This window comes from Lissotriton vulgaris, chromosome 1_2 (genome assembly GCF_964263255.1).
Source record: "Lissotriton vulgaris chromosome 1_2, aLisVul1.2, whole genome shotgun sequence".
In the NCBI taxonomy this organism is placed as follows: Eukaryota; Metazoa; Chordata; class Amphibia; order Caudata; family Salamandridae; genus Lissotriton; species Lissotriton vulgaris.
In genome coordinates this window covers 145,875,272-145,892,610 of record NC_141686.1, presented here as the reverse complement: position 1 = coordinate 145,892,610, position 17,339 = coordinate 145,875,272, and the positions used below count along the sequence as shown (strand labels likewise).

General features: G+C 44.8%; 1 protein-coding gene across 1 annotated transcript in view; it reads left to right on the top strand.

Annotated features, from left to right (window-relative positions):
* The window catches only part of AGBL3 (AGBL carboxypeptidase 3), a 687,703-nt gene that overhangs the window by 310,194 nt on the left and 360,170 nt on the right, over nt 1–17,339 (top strand). Inside the window, exons 8-9 of the mRNA XM_086953007.1 lie at nt 8,375–8,537; nt 14,531–14,657. Of these exons, the coding sequence (XP_086809133.1) occupies nt 8,375–8,537; nt 14,531–14,657 (290 nt within the window). The remainder of the gene's footprint in view (nt 1–8,374; nt 8,538–14,530; nt 14,658–17,339) is intronic.

Sequence of the window (17,339 nt, the reverse complement as noted above, 5' to 3'; positions counted from 1 at the left end):
TGCCTCTACTGATATCTAAGAAACTCCTGATCCACATCCTCATATGCTTAAGGTAGGCATCATTCTTTAATAGCCCTCTCTCAAATGTCCAGACTCGGGGCAGGTCCGTGCTCCCCCCAATATTTAGTGTTAAGATCACAGGATTATGATCGGATATTATCCTTGGTAGTCTTTCAATCTTGACTTTAGGTTGCAGAGAGTATGAAATAAAAAAGTAGTCTAGTCTAGCACAAACTTTATGTGGGGCTGAGTAGTAAGTAAATCCCTGCTCAGTAGGTTTTAAAGCCCCCCATACATCCACTAACGTATTATTCCTTGTAAGTTTATATAGTGAACGCCAAACTCTCTTTTTCCTACAGTGGTAACCCCCACCGGGGGCCATTCCCTGTCCTCCTGCCCCATTAATATTAAAATCCCCAGCCAAGATTACATTAGGGGACCATGCGGGTAATTCTAAATCCAAGAAATCCAGAATATCGGAATCGTCTTCCGTTGAACCATAAACACAGCCAACAGTAATCCATTTCTCATTAACTTTGCACTCTATTAGGACTCATCTCCCCCATTGATCTTTCGAGCTTTCTCCTTACTGTTATATCCCTACCTTTCGCTAATATTGCCACTCCTCTGTTCTTAGCCCCTTGCTTAGAATATGCTAATACGGTAAATCCCAGTTGTTCTAATAGGTGACCTTGTCCCCCTTCTACATGGGTTTCCTGCAGACATTTAGAGATCTTAGCCAAGTTGCAACCTTCCGTCTTTTAATTCGATCATTTAGACCGCAGACATTGATCGTAACTACACGTATACTCATTAGTGTACATCAAATGGAATTCCCATCAGGCTCATACCAGTAAAAAACAGTATTTTGACATTTATCTCTTGCTGAGATACATTCTCCCAATTAAACACATCAACATTTTCTATACTGTCCTGCATGTGATAGCTCAAACAAAAAACACTGTGCTCTGTACCCCTTCTCCACCCCTTCCCCCCCTCCCTCCCCCCCTCCAACCCCCACTTACGGGCAAATAGGTCAGTCCTGATCTATGCGTGACAGCTGCAGCCCCAAGTGCCACCCGCCCCTCCTGCTCCCGCTCCTAAAAGAAAAAAAAACCTTCACATGCCTCTGAAATACACACCGCTAGATGTTACTACTGCTAATACATTTTTACCCTTAAACTCATCCTCCTTCCCCCCCCACTCTCCTGAATCATGTCTTATTACTTACGATGTTTAGGGACCACCATCATAGACTTTGAACTTTCTTTTCTCCCTTTGACCTCATCCAAATATGCCTGCGCTTTGATTTCTGAGAAGAAAATCTTAGTTTGTCCATTAAAAATAACTTTAAGGCGACAAGGAAACATTAAATAGGCCTCACAGACGATATTTTTAAAGGGGGTTATCATTTGCCTCATGCGCCATCGCCTTTCCACTGTCGCGTGGCAGAAGTCCGGCCGGGCAAAAAACGTTGTGCCGTCGTAGGATCGTCTGGCCTCAGGTTTAGCTTTATCCATAATTTCCTGCCTTAATAGGAAATTTCTTACATATATCAGAATCGCCCTCGGTTTATCTGATATTTGTTCTCTCCTTTGTACCATAGGGAACCTGTGAGTCCTTTGTATCTCAATATCCCAATTCCTGACTGACAACTCTGGAAAAGCCCCCTTAAGTAAAGCAACAACAAATGCTCACACATCCTGCCCCTCTTTTCCTTCCGCGACCCCTAAAAGTCTAACATTGTTCCTTCGTTGCCTATTTTCATAGTCCTCGAGCTTCCAATGAACATCCGACACCATCTTTTCCTGGTCGTTTTTGAACTCATTCCATTTCCCAACATCCTCCTCTAGTCTCTCAGTTCTTGCCTCCACTTCTGTGACCCTGGCTTCCATGTCTGTGTAAAGTTTATTCACCTTGCATAGTGAGCCCTGTATTTTTTGGTTGGCCTGCTACGCCCTCCGAGAATCACTTCTTGCCTCCCCCTGCATTTGTTTCAAAGTGGCTTAAAGCATATCCATAGTGGTTGTCTTTCAGAGGTGTTTTTCTGATTTTGAAGTAGAGTAGTGCCACCTTCTTGGTAAAGCTGGGAGGTTGCTGAGCAATCCCAGTCTAGCTTTTTGGATACCTCTGCATGGGTCGGGCTCACACTATTCTTTGCCCGGTTATGTGATCTACTCTTGAGACTTCTTAATGGCTTAGCCCTCCGTTTTGTGCATACCTTGTGCACTGATCCGTTTTCTTGAGATGAAACTGCTGAGTCTGTTCTCCCCTCAGCTTCTGAGGTGTCGGACTGGCTTTCCGTTGCGGAGCCAGATGCTGTCATTTCATCGTCCTCATCCCCCTCCTCATCATTGACAGAAAAAAAGCAATCATCACTCGGAGATCCTGGGTTGAGCAACACATCTCTTACCTGTATTCCAGGCTCGATGCATGTATTGTGCACATCAGAGTTTGGGTCACTTGCAGCCTCAACAGTCTCAATATCAGTGTTAGTGAGATCGCCCTTGGGTCGCGGTATCTGCTCTATACCTGATAGTAACGGGACAGTGGGCTCTAGACCCTCCTTCGGGCCCACCTCAAGATCCCTAGATTTACTTATTCCGTTGTCAAGTATTGCAGAAGTACGTTGTAAATCAGTGCACCCATTTTCAATCAATAATAGAGGTGAGGGGAGGGTGCACCTATCCACCTCTACTGATGATTCTCTACCAACAATAGTCTCGGTTTCAGGATTACGCCCAATCACCAGTAAAGATCCGTCCCCCGCCGCGCCCTCCTTACCAGTTTGTTTTGCAGAAACTGCAGAGTCTATTTGCATCACCTGCGCTTGCAACTGTGCTCCTCCACCACCATCGGCCACAGCAGCATCAGCGCCAGCCCCCGTAGCCTGCCCATCCCGCACAGCATCCGCAGCCACAATCAGACGTGCAGACGATCGCTGCCTCTCCGAGCTCAACACGCAGCACTCAGTAGCCACGCCAGTCTCCACCGTCCACATCCGGTCATTGAGCAGCTCTGGGCTCGGTGCCTCTGTCTCCTCTGTCTCCGCTGTCTCCGCTGCATCTTCCGCGCTGCCGTCTCCCACCCTACGAACTACTGGTGAGGCGAGGGTTACCGGTCCTGTTACTTGTGCTGCTGGTGTTGCTTGTGTTGCAAATGCCTCTCGAAGGGTAGGCTGTCGTAAATTCCCCTCCTTAATAGTCACTTCGCTATTCTGGCGTTTAGCATTCTTTTTGCTAACTGCAGTTTTCTTTTCCTTTTCCTTATCTTTTGACGATATGCTTTTTTTCTGACGGAATGCTTTCCGTATTCTCTGTATTCTCCTGTCTTTTGTTTCTCCGTAATTGGGCTGTTGATCTTAGATTAGTCGACATTGTAGCTGACATTGAAGCCGTGCCCGGATCACTAAAAATAGCTTTGTCCGCTTCCTTTTCTTTTTCCTTTTCCTTATCATTCTGTGGCTTCTGGATTCGAGAGGCCATAGCTTGCTTCTCAGCTGGTCTTAGCCCTTGATGTAGAGCGCCAATTCTCAGCGTGTTTAGCCAGAGATTGAAATGAGGCAATCGCACTGCACTTCTCTTTAGCCAAACGACGATGCGATGAATCAGTTCAAATGAGTGAGGCATACTCCGCACCCCACATATTCCTATTCAATATCAGCTTTTTTAGCAGCAGCAGTCAAGCGGCACCTCAGAGGCAATACCAAAATTTCATCATAGCAGGAGCAAGAAAAAAGGCGACTGCTCCCTACGGCCTGTCAGCGGCCATCTTGCCCCTCCATCCAAACGGAAGGTAGCTTTCCTAGCGTCTATCACTTCCATTAGACGTGCCAGTGAGCTTCAAGCTCTCACACTGGAACAACTTTTTTCCAAATTAACCACAATAAAGTAGTCCTCAGGACAAACCCACAGTTCCTTCCGAACAACCTTGTAATATATTAGATGTCAAAAGAGCACTTACGTATTACATTGACAGGACTAAGCCATTCCGAAAGAAACAACAGCTCTTTGTTTCCTTCTCCAACACAAACAAAACCTGTGCTGTCTAAAGCAGGTATAGCACGCTGATTGATCAAATGTATACAGACCTGTTACGCCAAAGCACCTTTGCCTATACTGCCCAGACCACACTCAACCTTTAAAATAGGAGCTTCTATGGCTTTTCTGAGTAATATTCCTATAGCTGACATCAATTAGCGAACTTGACATTTGTAAAGCGCAACTATCACCTCAAGAGGCATCTCGAAGCTAACAACACTGAAACAAAAATAAATAACCTGGCCCTCCGGAAAATAAACAATAAGGATTGAGTAACAGCCGTGTTCTCAGAAGCATTCTAAAAGTAGCAAGATTGTCGGCGAGAAGATGATTGTTCCATGTCTTTGCCTGAGAACAGATGTAGATCTGCCCCCTCCCCTGGTTTGTAGCCTGTACTTCTCGATAAATAGCAGATTATTGCAGGCACATCCCAGCATTCTAGATGGAAGGTAGGGAACAAAACGATCGAAGAGGAATTGGGGACCAATCTGTAAATAGACCCTTTACACAATAGTTAAAACTATTAAAATAATCTGTTACCTACTCCACTTAGGTTTTAGGGATTTGTCTAAACCCATGGGCTGGACTGACCACTTTTTGGTCAGAGTCAGTATGGAGATTCTTGAGCCTTTCTCGATGGAGGAGGTGAAGAGGGTCTTGAAAAGGCCCTGGCATAAACTCAAACTGAAGGATTTTCATGCTTTCCTAGGGACGTTTTCCCTGGAGGGCTTGGCTGATCCAGAGGTGGCGTACTCTGCCTTTTGTGACTGGATTGTAAGAGGCCTGGACGCTCTCATTCCAATCAAATGGACCAAGGGGCGCAGGTCCATCTCTAATCCATGGTAGGGTGAGGCTCTGAGAGCATTGAGGAAGCAATGCAAGAGAGCCGAGCGGACATGGAGAAGGGAATATAAAGAGGAAGATAAAGTAACCTATTTGGCTAAAATGAAGTTGTATCATAAAGCGATCTGTTTTGCACGTGCTACATTCTATGCAGAGGAAATAAAAACTAGCCCTAATCCTACTAAATGCATTTTTAAAATTGTGCAAGAGCTAAAGAACTCTAGATGTAGAATATCTAATCTATCCTCTGCACAGCAGTGCGAAGAACTAGCCATCTTCTTTGTTGAAAAGGTGCAAAAAATCTATAAGACCTTTCCGCAGCACCTTCCTGGTCCGTCTGTTTTTGTTAATACTAGGGTTGTCGGCTCCACCTTAGCAACCATCCCAGAGATCTCTGGGGAAGAGTTAGCTAAATTTTGCAGGAAAGTGAAAGCGTGTTCTCCATCGGACCCTATGAGGCCGGCTCAATTTATGGAGTCCCTGGTGCACTTTCAACAGTCGATCGGTGCCATACTTAAACTGTCCTTTTCCACATCTATAGTCCCTAGGGCTTGGAAATAGGCATGGGTATCCCCCATTATTAAGAAGCCCTCTCTGGATCTGTCAAAACCAGAAAACTTTAGGCCAATCTCCCTCCTCCCGTGGGTGGCCAAGATTGCGGAGGCTCATGTGATCTCTGTATATGAACCAAAATGACATTCTGGATCCGTCGCAAAACGGGTTCAGGCCTGGCCATAGCACGGAGTCCGCTCTTCTTGCCTCTACGGAACACTTAAGGATGATCCTTGATGCCGGTCAGAGTTCAGCGCTGATCCTGTTAAACCTCAGCGCTTTCATGGTCTCACATGACATTCTTCTGCACCGGCTGGAAGCGGTAGGTATTACGGGATCTGACTTAGAGTGGTTCCTGTCTTTCCTAGAGGAGAGATCCTTTCGGGTTTCGGCACCGCCATACATCTCTCAGTCTCACTCTATTGGCCAGGGGGTTCCGCAAGGCTCTGCACTCAGTCCATCTTTGTTCTATCTGTATGTGCAACCTCTGGCAGTTGTGGCAAAAGAGTGGGACTTAGTGCTGGTGTCTTACGCGGATGACACCCAGCTGGTCATCACCCTAGCTGAAGGGCCATCTACATCAGCTACTAGGTTTAGAGATGGTACGGCAGCTGTTGCCCAGTGGATGGCAGACAATTGTTTACAGCTCAATGCTAGCAAAACAGAGGTTTTGCTAGCAGGGAAAAACACCGCCCTCTGGAATGAGCATTGGTGGCCGGCTTCGCTGGGCACGATGCCAACGCCAAAGCCCCTAGTTAAGAACTTGGGAGTGTGGTTGGACTCCTCACTTAGCTTTCAGACCCACACAAAGAGAGTGGCAGCTACCTGTGTGGGCCTGCTGAGAGGCCTAAAACCTATCCTGAAGTATTTTGAGTCAGCTTATTGTTCAAGCCATGATTATCTCTCGTTTGGACTATGCCAGCGTATTGCTCCTGGGTGCTAACAAAGCTGATGTACTGCGATTAAGACAAACTTAAGACAAAATCCTAACTTCTGTGAATACCAAAAGTAGTAAGATCATTCTGTGAATGCTAAAAGTAGTAATGCATTCTGTGAATACCAAAATAGTAGTAAGTTTAGGATTGAGTCTTAAGTTCATTCTGTGAATCGGGCCCCTGGAGTTTGCCCCTCCGCCGACACCTAATACCAGTCCTACTCAAAGAGCTATCCCCGATTCTGAGGGTTACTGACATAAGTGTTAGAGATAAACTTATGATATGCCCATATCTGGGTTTCCGAAGAGCCAGCGTTGAGAGACAGTCGGTTTGTAAAGACTACGTCCAGAATATGGCCAGCCTGATGCTTTGCGCTGGTAACCAATTGAATGAGATTGAGAACAGTTAGGTGGTCAACAAATGTCTTAACAGCACTGTTCTTAACATCATCAATATGCCAGTTGAGATCCCCCAGAATAGTTAAGTTAGAAAATTGAAGCCAATGAGGAATGACAGCTTCTACTAGTGAGTCCTGACATTGAGCGCAAGAACCTGGGAGATAATAGATTAAAATATCGGAAAGTAGTTTTGCTGTGAAATCTGCAAACAGAAACCCAGCATTTCTGCTCCTTCTAACTCATCAATTTGAAACACAGAGCACAGAAAGGTATTGTGAAAAACAAAAGCTAGGCCATCCCCAGACTTCCCTTCCTGTCCACCTGGTGAATGGTGTAGCCCGAAGCAATCGCCATTGCTATGTCTTGTTCCTTGCATGTGGTGCTGTAGATTTAGATGTATATGCTCCACCTCCCCCCAATTCCCCAGAAGCTCAGGGATGTTGCATATACCTTTCTATTTTTACATTTACTAATGTTATTTGCATGGTCTTCCTACTTGTACTCTATGCCCCGTTTACGTCTGCTCCTTTGGGGCAGAAAAAGCAATATTACAATGGAGCTCATGTGTGTGCTCTTTACCAATAATGAGTGGAGGGTTGCATCACTATACCTCATGACTCGAAGAGCTTCTTCTTCGAACCCAACACTAGAAGGCAAGAGTATGCACAGCGTGTGAATCTACATGCTACAAATAGATGCTTACAGGGTAACACTGTATATATACATTGTATGTATATATACGTGTGTGTATATACTCACCCATAAGGGTCTCTAGGTGTTGGGGGTTTGGCGGTCGCAGGTTCCAGTTCATCAAGGAGGGGGTCTGTCGAAGGGCCAGGTTTTGAGGTTTATCTGTCTGAGGTGGAGCGGAAGGTCGTTCCAGGCTCTCGCCACACGGAACGAGGAGTGGCCTCCCGATCTGGTCATTCTGGTGCGGGGGACCATGTTGTAGATTTGTTAAGTGAGTTACACAAAGTTACACAAATGTCATGTATCTAGATAAGGTAATAGTTGAGTTAATTATTCAGTGATTTCTGTTTGATTGACAGTGCTGCATATACAATAATGTTTTATCTATCTGTACAGGTACCAGTGTGTATTTTTGGATTGGTTCCATGCTTCTTAATATTTCCATGGTTTTGAGGAAAGGGGAAAACGTAGTCTGGCACAAGTTAGCCTTCAGAGTGATTCATTCGTAAGATTCTATGTCTGCTTTGAAAGCAGTGAGTTGCCTGGCATCTGGAAGGTGCATATGGGAGATGGGGCCTGGCCAACAAAGGGTCATGCACATTTCTAGGACTCAACTATTAACCTACTTTGTACTGGTCAAAGTAGTCTCTGTGACCTAGGCTCTGGCTCTGGATATTCCAGAGTCTGAGAGAGGAAGTATAAGGACTACTAGAATTACACCATTTTATACCACCACTGATATCTGCAGTAATTCCAGGTATTCTCTGGTCCTACCCACCTCTGCCAACAATTGCATACCTGTCCAGTAGCTTTCACAAAACTTGCCTCCACTCTGAGAGCAGCATTTCTAAATTTACATTTACTTATGCAGGTCTCTTGTCACATCTTTAATACATATATTTTCTCCCTTTTGCAGCATGATGGAAGAACGAGAGGTGCTGCTATATTGTGACCTTCATGGCCACAGCAGGAAGCAGAATGTCTTCATGTATGGGTGCGCGACGAGGGGACAGACAGAATCCACACGCCTGAGAGAACGTGTCTTCCCCTTGATGCTTCATAAAAACTGTCCTGAAAAGGTTAGCAGGCCCTTGTATGTCATCGTTTCATAGCACTAACCTAGCCAAAGTACAATGGAGCGCGTACATTGCAAGCATAAAGCCAATGAGTGTTAGGAGAGGTAGCCTGTTTGTGGGCAGTTAATGCATAATTATGTAGTGTTCTTTAAAGAGGTGTGTTTTCATCTCGTTCATAAATTGGAGAAACAATTGAGTGGTCCTGATGGATAAGGGATGTTGTTCCAGATCCTGAGTGCATAGATGGAAAGGGCCTGCTTTCTTATTTTCTTTTTTATACTTCTTAGTCTGCAGTATGAAGGTTTTTGTTGCTGTGGATGTGCTGAGAGCAATCAGAGATGGTGAGCTTATCTGCAAACTAACATCTAGCCGCAGATTCCTTAACTTTTGAATTCTCACCAGGTGCCAGACTGGATCCGGAAATTTTTCAGCAGTACCTTCTAGTGCCGGGGTTCGACATTGTAGTACTCCATGATGATGTCAACTCTGGTTCGGACGTCAGTGAGTCATATAAGTCCCCTCCAGCGCACAGACGTCACTTTCTTCTTTCCTGTGCTGTAACACAGATCCAGAGAAGCGGTTCCTCACACTGTTTTTGGGCCTACTTTGACAGTTTTTGTCGACTGGAATCAGTGTGCCTTTCTTAGGTCTTCAGGCTTTAAGCCTTGTAGGTCTTGTACTCGACAAATGTTGGTTACAGACCCACATTCGGTTTGTATGTGGTGTTTAGGGGAACACCACGACTCCGAAGACTGCAGCTCCTACCAGAAGCAGTATGAAACGTCTTGCGGTACTGGTGTTGTGGTCTACAGGGACTTCACTTCACCTTTGGTCTCCTTGTGCTCATTCGGATGGTGGTTCTCGGGCCGTTCTAGGAGTCAGAGCCATTCACAGTGACGTCGCTGTCCCCAGGTAAGCGCAGGCGTTTGAAGTTGCAGCACCCCTCGACTTCACCACATGAAGACTCAGTCTCCCACAGCTCCTCCCACTTGCCGGTTGAGGAGGCCGTACACGACTCTTCCCCGCGCCTCCACGTCTTTCCAGGAGCCATTGCGTCGATGGCCCAGATGAGAGAGTGCTATAATGCTCTGTATCTTATCTTTGGGCCCTCACCTTCCTCTGGAATGCAGTCAGGCCCCATGGAAGTGAGAGGAGCCACACCTGTGGATTCATCCTCAGTGCAAGTTTAGCTGATAGAATCATTGGGTCAGCGCCGGTCGGCGTCTGAGTTGGCCGACTGGACTTCGACCCCAGCGCACAGTTGTTCGGTATCTCCACCATTGGCATCCATTCTCGATCAGCCGACTCCAGCATTGACATCGGCGGCGGCGATCAAAGTCATTTCTCCTCTTTCTTATGACTTCAAGGCGTTGCCTTCTCGGCGTCGACCGGCATCAGGTGTGGAGTCAGTAAAGCAAACTGAGGAGATTGTCGTTTTTCCACCTTCCTCTAATGGTAGGACTTCTGGAAGTCCCCTTGTAGTGGGTGAAACAGAAGAGTCTGGGCTGTTGCAGCCTATTTTGGAGACTATTCTACCTCTTATAGAGAAAAATTGGCTTTCTGCACTCAGTGAGGCATGTGGGTTGGAGTCTTTCCCAACCTTGGGGTTGCTTTCCCCGCCTAATCTTGCTACTGAGGCGAGTTCCACTTTTGCAGATATGTTGAGGAGAGTGGCTACAGTATTGGAGTTATCTCTGTCTATGGTGGAGAAGTACACTGATCCTCTGATTGATGTCCTTTATCAAGGTCAGACAGGGGTGGAGCTTGTTCTCCCATATAGTGAGACCCTGTATGACATACTGTTGGGCACTTGGGTCAAGCATGATACGGGGGGTCTCGGTAGATCGGGATATATCTTGCAGGCATTTGCCTGCTCCAGGAGATCGAGCTTGCCTCCTAAAACATCCTACTCCTCGTAGTTTGGTAGTTCAGACTGCTTCAGCCTATGGTTTCTCTACCTAAGGTTCCATTGGATAGAGATTCTAGGAGACACGATTCGTGAGGCAAACATATTTTTTCCTCTACGAGTTCTGCTTTAAGATCCACTAACATGTCTTGTGTTCTTGGGTATTTTTCTCATGTGCCTAAACATCTTTGGGTAATTTTGTTCTTTGTTCTTGGATTGGTTTTTACAATGAATACGTTTATTCATCTAAGCTCTAGTGTGGATGAGTTCATTCTAAAACTAATTTTTTAATGGATTTCTTAGGACAGATTATTTTGAATACTTCCTTACTGGTGTAGGGAACTTTAGCTCACAGTGTGTTTGTTATTGCCTTTGACCCTTCTTGTCCATAAGTTAATTTCACCCTTTAGGGGTCATGTACTACTGTCCTACTGTTGACTGTTGTCTTCTGAGTGTTGTTCTGCTGCCCTTTGGCCACTGGTTTTTTCGTGCCTGTAGGGGTTGTTTTTATTTGCATTTCTTGTGGTCCTTGCTACAGTTTTTATAAGGAGCTCACACTTTTTTTCTGCTAATTCCTACATACGTCTGGTCTATTTTTAATTTTGACAGGCTGGTTCTCTCTGAGAACTTTTGTAGGATTAGTTCACAGACCCAACTCCGGGTGGGTATAGCTACGGTATTTAATTCAAAAGTCAAGGAATCTGCGGCTAGATGTCTCAATCAGATGAACAAGTTACTTAACTTTGATAACACATTATCTGGTAGAGACATAGCCTAGTTGCAGATTCCTTAATGCTTTACCCATCCTCCCTGTGAACGATTTGTAGTGTATGAGGTATTCTTTTTACAACTCTGGTTTATACACCGGTGGTCAGTGTTTCAAGTAGCTATGTGTATTATCAAACCATTTGATCTTTATGAACATTATCGACGTGTAAGGGTTTTAACCTTTTTCAGCACTAGTTTTATGCTCCAGTGAGCGTTCATTCATGTCGCTGTGTGATTCAAGTACTATTTGGTCTTGCTGTGTAGATCTTTACTTGGTATTGTTTACCTTTCATTTATGTTTTCTAGTGCATGTTTCAAAGATATTTTGATCTTTTTGCCACACTGTTTCCACAGCCAGTTTCTATAGTGGCTCTGCGTTGTGGCGTAGAAGTTTCACAGAAGAAACTGTCGTCTGTGCGCTTGAGGGAACTTATGACATCATTGATTTCCCAACCGGAGCAACGCCATCACAGAGTCATTCAACGCCGTCCCCCGACGCATGCACGTACTGCTGAAAAATTTCCAGATCCAGTCTGACGCCTGGGGAGAATTCAAATGTTAAGTAATTTGCAGATAGTCTATGTCTCTACCAGATAATGCATTACCAAAGGTAAGTAACTTGTTCATTTCTACTGTAAATAGATAATTAAAAACATAAATTTATCTGAGACATTTTAGAGCTAATATTTTGAATGGATTCTCCTAGGTATGAATCTGTTATCTGTAACTGATACTTACATGATGTCATCCTCCTATGTTAGGAATACCATTACATAGGTTTCCTTGTTAGTGTAGAATAATTGATCTGAACAGAGTTACTAACTGAAACTGACATAATTCCAGTGCTTAATTTCAGAGGGTGGTTTCCGGTGCTCAGTACCAGCACTTAATTGTCATTAAGGCTTTTTTTGACAATCTGCTACACAGTGGCGCTAATTTACAGAGGAGCACCACCGCTGTTTATGAACACATTAAAATGACTAATACCTGGGTCTCAAGCTCTTCCTATTGCTCTGGGTGCCTGGAATAGTCTGGATTGTCACACTTGTGGGACTCTGATGGCTAGTAGTTGTGTTGGTACTTTCATTAGCAGCGATGCAGCAGATCTTACTTACTGCTTGGGAGAGGGGAGGTATGAGATGCCGGTCCATACTCACACCCCAGGTCTCGGTGACACTTGCTGCAGTTAGTCAGGAGTGGCTACTAGAAGTTTGGGCCAAGAAAGTGGTGACTTTCTAAAGTTACCTTTCTGTTATAAGTTTCTTTAAATCAGACTTCAGCAATAGGTCAGATTTAATGTAACAAACTGATACCCTGAAGCACTATATTTGCCGGTCCTCAATTGAAGTTAATACTTAACATATGGGCTAGTGAAACCCCATGTTACCCATTGGGATTACCAGTTTTCCTACAGTGGAAAAAATAATGTTGAATTTTCTGTCAAGACATGTAAAGTTTCAATTCTACGTCCTTCTTTTTAACATCTGGCACCATGCCCTCTGGGCTACTAAACCCCTCCTTAGAGTTGATTTATAAATATTAAAAAGTAGGCTTCGACTTGGCTAAAAGGTTATTTTGCCACGTTGAGTTGACAGTTTAAAAGCTGCCCGACTAGGCTGCCGTGGCAATGGCATATTTGGAACAGAGGTGGCACTATATGTGCTACAGTCCACTTACTAGCCTGCATAACATTTGTACTATATATATATATATTTTTTTTAACTGTTTATTCGTGACTGTATCAGATATTACATTGTACAATTATTCCATTTACATTATATCAGTCTTTTCCTTTTTCTGTAACGTAACTGTGGCGTATTATTTATCATGCACTTATTTTTCGTCGTATCTTATATTTTTCAAGTAATTTTCTGTTACATCAGTTATCATTAGTATACAAATTGCAGTATCGCCTGTATGTGAACTATCCCTTAACTCCCTCCCTCTTCCACCCCGTCTCCCAGCTGCATCCTCCGCACACACTGTAAGTTTGGATGTATTGGCTTGTAGCTTCTCCAGAGAATATTACTGTCCTCAGGCCTAGTTGACCCTTACAGTAGTCTAAATACCCATGTTTGTAGGCAATCCGTACATCTGGCATACAATCTACAGGTACCTCACTGCGTCATTTCTAGGTCTACATCATCTAGGTCTAACAGCATTCGTTCCCATTCCTGAGCAACTGGATATTTGTGTAGGCCCTTCTCCTCTTCCCTGCGCAGCGCGGCAGTTTCCGCCTTTCCCCATTTCAGCAGATCTGATCGCCATGTTTCTGCGTTCGGGGATCTGGGCGATTTCCATCTCATGGTGATCACTCTGATGGCTAACAAGAGGGCTAAATCCTGAAATTTCAGTTGCGCCTAACATTTGTACTATATAGTAGGGACTTACAGATAAGTATGCCAATTAGGGAAAATGCCAATTGCACAGGCACTTTGAGGGGTCAGAACACATGCAGTGGAGCCTAGTCAGCAGGGCCAAGTGCACTTCAGTTTTACCTTCTGCCACATTTTAGGAATCAAAACATAATGCCTCAGCCTCCTACTGCTGTTTCCACTGGGACTGAGTCTATTCACACCCAAAGATGGTTAATTCTGGCCCTCGTTCGTGAGATTTTGGCCTTGATGTTGCACAGTTATGGTCAAATGCTGGTAGATCTACTGTCTCATTATCCGCCTACATCATTCACATTTCTGCCCTGCTCTCTGGAAACAATTAGTTAACTATGTAGTTCTCCAGACTTCTTTGATGCTAAAACAGAAATGCCACAATAAACCTGACTCGACCACTATGGGTCGTGCTTGGTTGTCTTTCTTTTGTGCGGCAGACCCCAATCACTGCTTGGGGAGAGGGACGTATGAGTTGTCAGCCCAGAATCAGATCTCGGGTACAGACACAGCCTGAGTCTTTTCATCCGCTTCCTGTCCAGTAGTCTATGTGGACATTGCAGTCAGTTTGTCTTTTGTCCCTGTGTCAGCCGTTTAGGTGGTGGGCACTTGTAGTATGATTATGGCATCTGTTACCTCAAAAGGTGTGCCTCTGTCAGTCTCCTCATTGACCACTGTTCTTATTCCATGCCATAGGAGACTTTGATTACCCAATTGCAGAGGCAAAATATCTGTCTTTCAGGCCTCACTGGTGAAAATGCCTACGGTGTTTATCATCTGTCCACACCAAAATAAACAATTTCTTTTGTGGAATAGGATTCAAACTAATTCCAACTTTGAGAATTCGAAATTTATAATCAGTTCCTCTTTAAAGGGTCCTGTAAGTTTTATCTGTTTCTTTGTCAGAAGTAATGTTATACTTATTCACTTTTCAGTTCTCGATCTTGGCATGCAAATTTAAAGTTCAGAAGAGCAAGGAAGGAACCGGGCGAGTAGTGATGTGGAGGATGGGAATCCGTAACAGCTACACAATGGAAGCTACATTCTGTGGATCTACACTTGGTAAGATACTTTTATTTTTCTGACAAAGAGATTGTAATATGTATTATAGAGAATTCTAATTCCTACTTTTAACCGCAGATCCCACCTTTAAAATATCCCTAGGCACCACACTGGAACTTAAGATTTTTCTTAACAGTGCTCCTTTTCCACAGCAGATGGTGTTGTGTAGCTCTGCAGTACCTCTGTACCACCCCAAAAGTGACGGTGTGGAGCTGCATATAGCATCACCCCTGCATCCTGATGTCTGTTCCTTTTTTTCCACATCCTTCGACACAGACGTGGTGCCCAGCTCCTAACTATGTTGGTCTTCTGACTACTTTAAATTTGAATAACTACAGCATGCTAGGTAAAATATTCCCACCAAAACAACAAGATTCAAACAATGCTGAGACTACAGGCAGCACATTTCGGTCATTTACCTTTGGTACTTGGGGGCTTCGGTGACAACTTGGAGTTATGTTATAAATGCACCCTTATGCACCCAAATGTTTTCTAGGCATGAGAAGTGAAGCTGGTCGCTAAACATAAAAAGCACATATCCCACTACAAGTCACTCTTCCATCTCTGGTTCCAGTCATAAGACCAATCCCACCTAAAGTCCAGTCACTGGTTGAAGTCTTCTGGTGATTCGAAGTCGAAAATGTGCTATAAGCGCAAGATCGCCAAGCAGGACTCCACCACATCCCAGCTCCGGAAGCCCAGGAGCATCAAGATAAAAATCTTGCTCCTATGTTTTCGCAAGAATCCCTGGGGTCAAAGCATACCTTGAAATTCTTGCCACATCATCAACCCTTCAGCAAATAGCACTTTTCAAAGATTTCATGCGACATCCGGCTCCCTTTGGCACAGCTTGAAGCCCCAGGGGTCCCTAGTAGGGTATCTATTGTGGTGGAAGGAGGATGGCACCTGCCTCTTAAAGCCCCGCCGATGCAAGTACAGACTTTTATTCCAGCACTACGGTCCTTTTTCCTTTCATGCTTATGTTGATTCCGCTGGCACCAGTTCAAAATCTAATCCCAAAGCTGGACTCTGACACCAAACTGACATCTTCCCATTTTAGGCCTATTATATGTTATCATATGTGTGTTTCTGCCCCAGCAACAAGGATTCCCGGTTCTACTCCTGAATCTAAACCTCCTGCAACAATGGCAAGGGAGGCAGAATGTTGCAAGGAAAATTCTAAACCAAGAAAAGCCAGGGCTTCAGAAGTTTACTGAAGGACAAGTGGAGAAAAAGCAGGTCTCTATAAGTTTGCTGAAAGACAAAAAGTTGAGGACGTCCTGATCGGGGTAGGGAGTGGATTCCAGAGAACTGGGGCTTTTGCACTAAACGAGCTACTTCACGCTCGTACTCTCTTAACACGAGAAACAGTGGCTAGCTTTAAGTTGGCTGAGCACAAGGAGCTGCTAAGCACTAGAATGGGTCTATCGGGAACGGTTCTCAAATGGTTTTCGTCCTTCCTTCACAACCGGTCTCAGAAGTTCAAGATCGACAATGTGCTATCTTCACCTGTGCCTGCCGATCTAGGTGTTCCACAAGGATCCTCCCTCTCCCCCACATTGTTCAACCTCTTCATGGAACCGCTCGCCACCTTGCTCCAAGCTTCTAATGTCCAATTCCATATGTACGCCGACGACACACAACTGTACCTAAAGCTTCAATCTCCGGAAGATATCAAACATCTGAATTCCACGCTTATTAACACTCAATCTTGGCTAGCCGATAATCACCTCAAACTAAATGCTCTGAAAACTGAGTTCCTTCTCATCTCACCCCCGGCAAAAATTTCCACCACCCAAACATGGCTCAACAACCTAACAGCACTCAATGTCCAACCCACCATCGTGGACTCAGCGAAATCCCTAGGCATCACACTAGACGCCAAGCTCAACATGCAGCAGCACGTCAGCAAAGCCACAAAAGCAGCTAATTTCCAAATCAACACACTGAGGAAAATTAAACCCTTCCTCCCTACTGAAGACTTCCAAACTGCTGTACAAGCGCTAGTCATCCCTCGAATAGACTACGGAATTGTGGCCCTCAGCGGACTCCCGCTATCCACAACAGCACCCTTAAGAGCCTCCCTGAACGCTGCCGCAAGACTCATTACTGGCTCAAGAAAACATTCGCATATTTCCCCAGACTTAAAGTCCCTAAAATGGCTGCCTTTTGAAGCCAGAATACAACTAAAAATTGCAGTTATGACACACGCGGCCGTGCACCACAATGCACCCAACTACCTCGCTCAAAAGTTGTCTATATCAGGAGGTTCGAGATCCAATAGAAGCTCAAAAAATCTTCTCCTGAAACCCCGTAGATTCCGGAAAGAGAAAACTTATAAGCGCTCCTTCTCAGGAATGGCACCCAGGATCTGGAATGCGCTCCCTCCTGAAACCAGGCGTATCTCCTCCACTGCACTCTTCAAGAAAGAGGTGAAAACCATCCTTCTGGCCAAGATCTCCTGAACCTTATAGGTGCTGGATCAGAGACTCTGCATTGCCTTGTGTCAATACTCACCTTGTCCTTTGGCACTATACCTCTACTTGATGGAGACACTACTACTCTACTTTCTTACAATATATGATACACGTTGGGTCACTGATTCACCCTCCCGGTTGCCCCCACTCAGTGCTCTCTCTATACTAAAACACTGGTATAAGCTTTCCACACACCCAAAGTGTA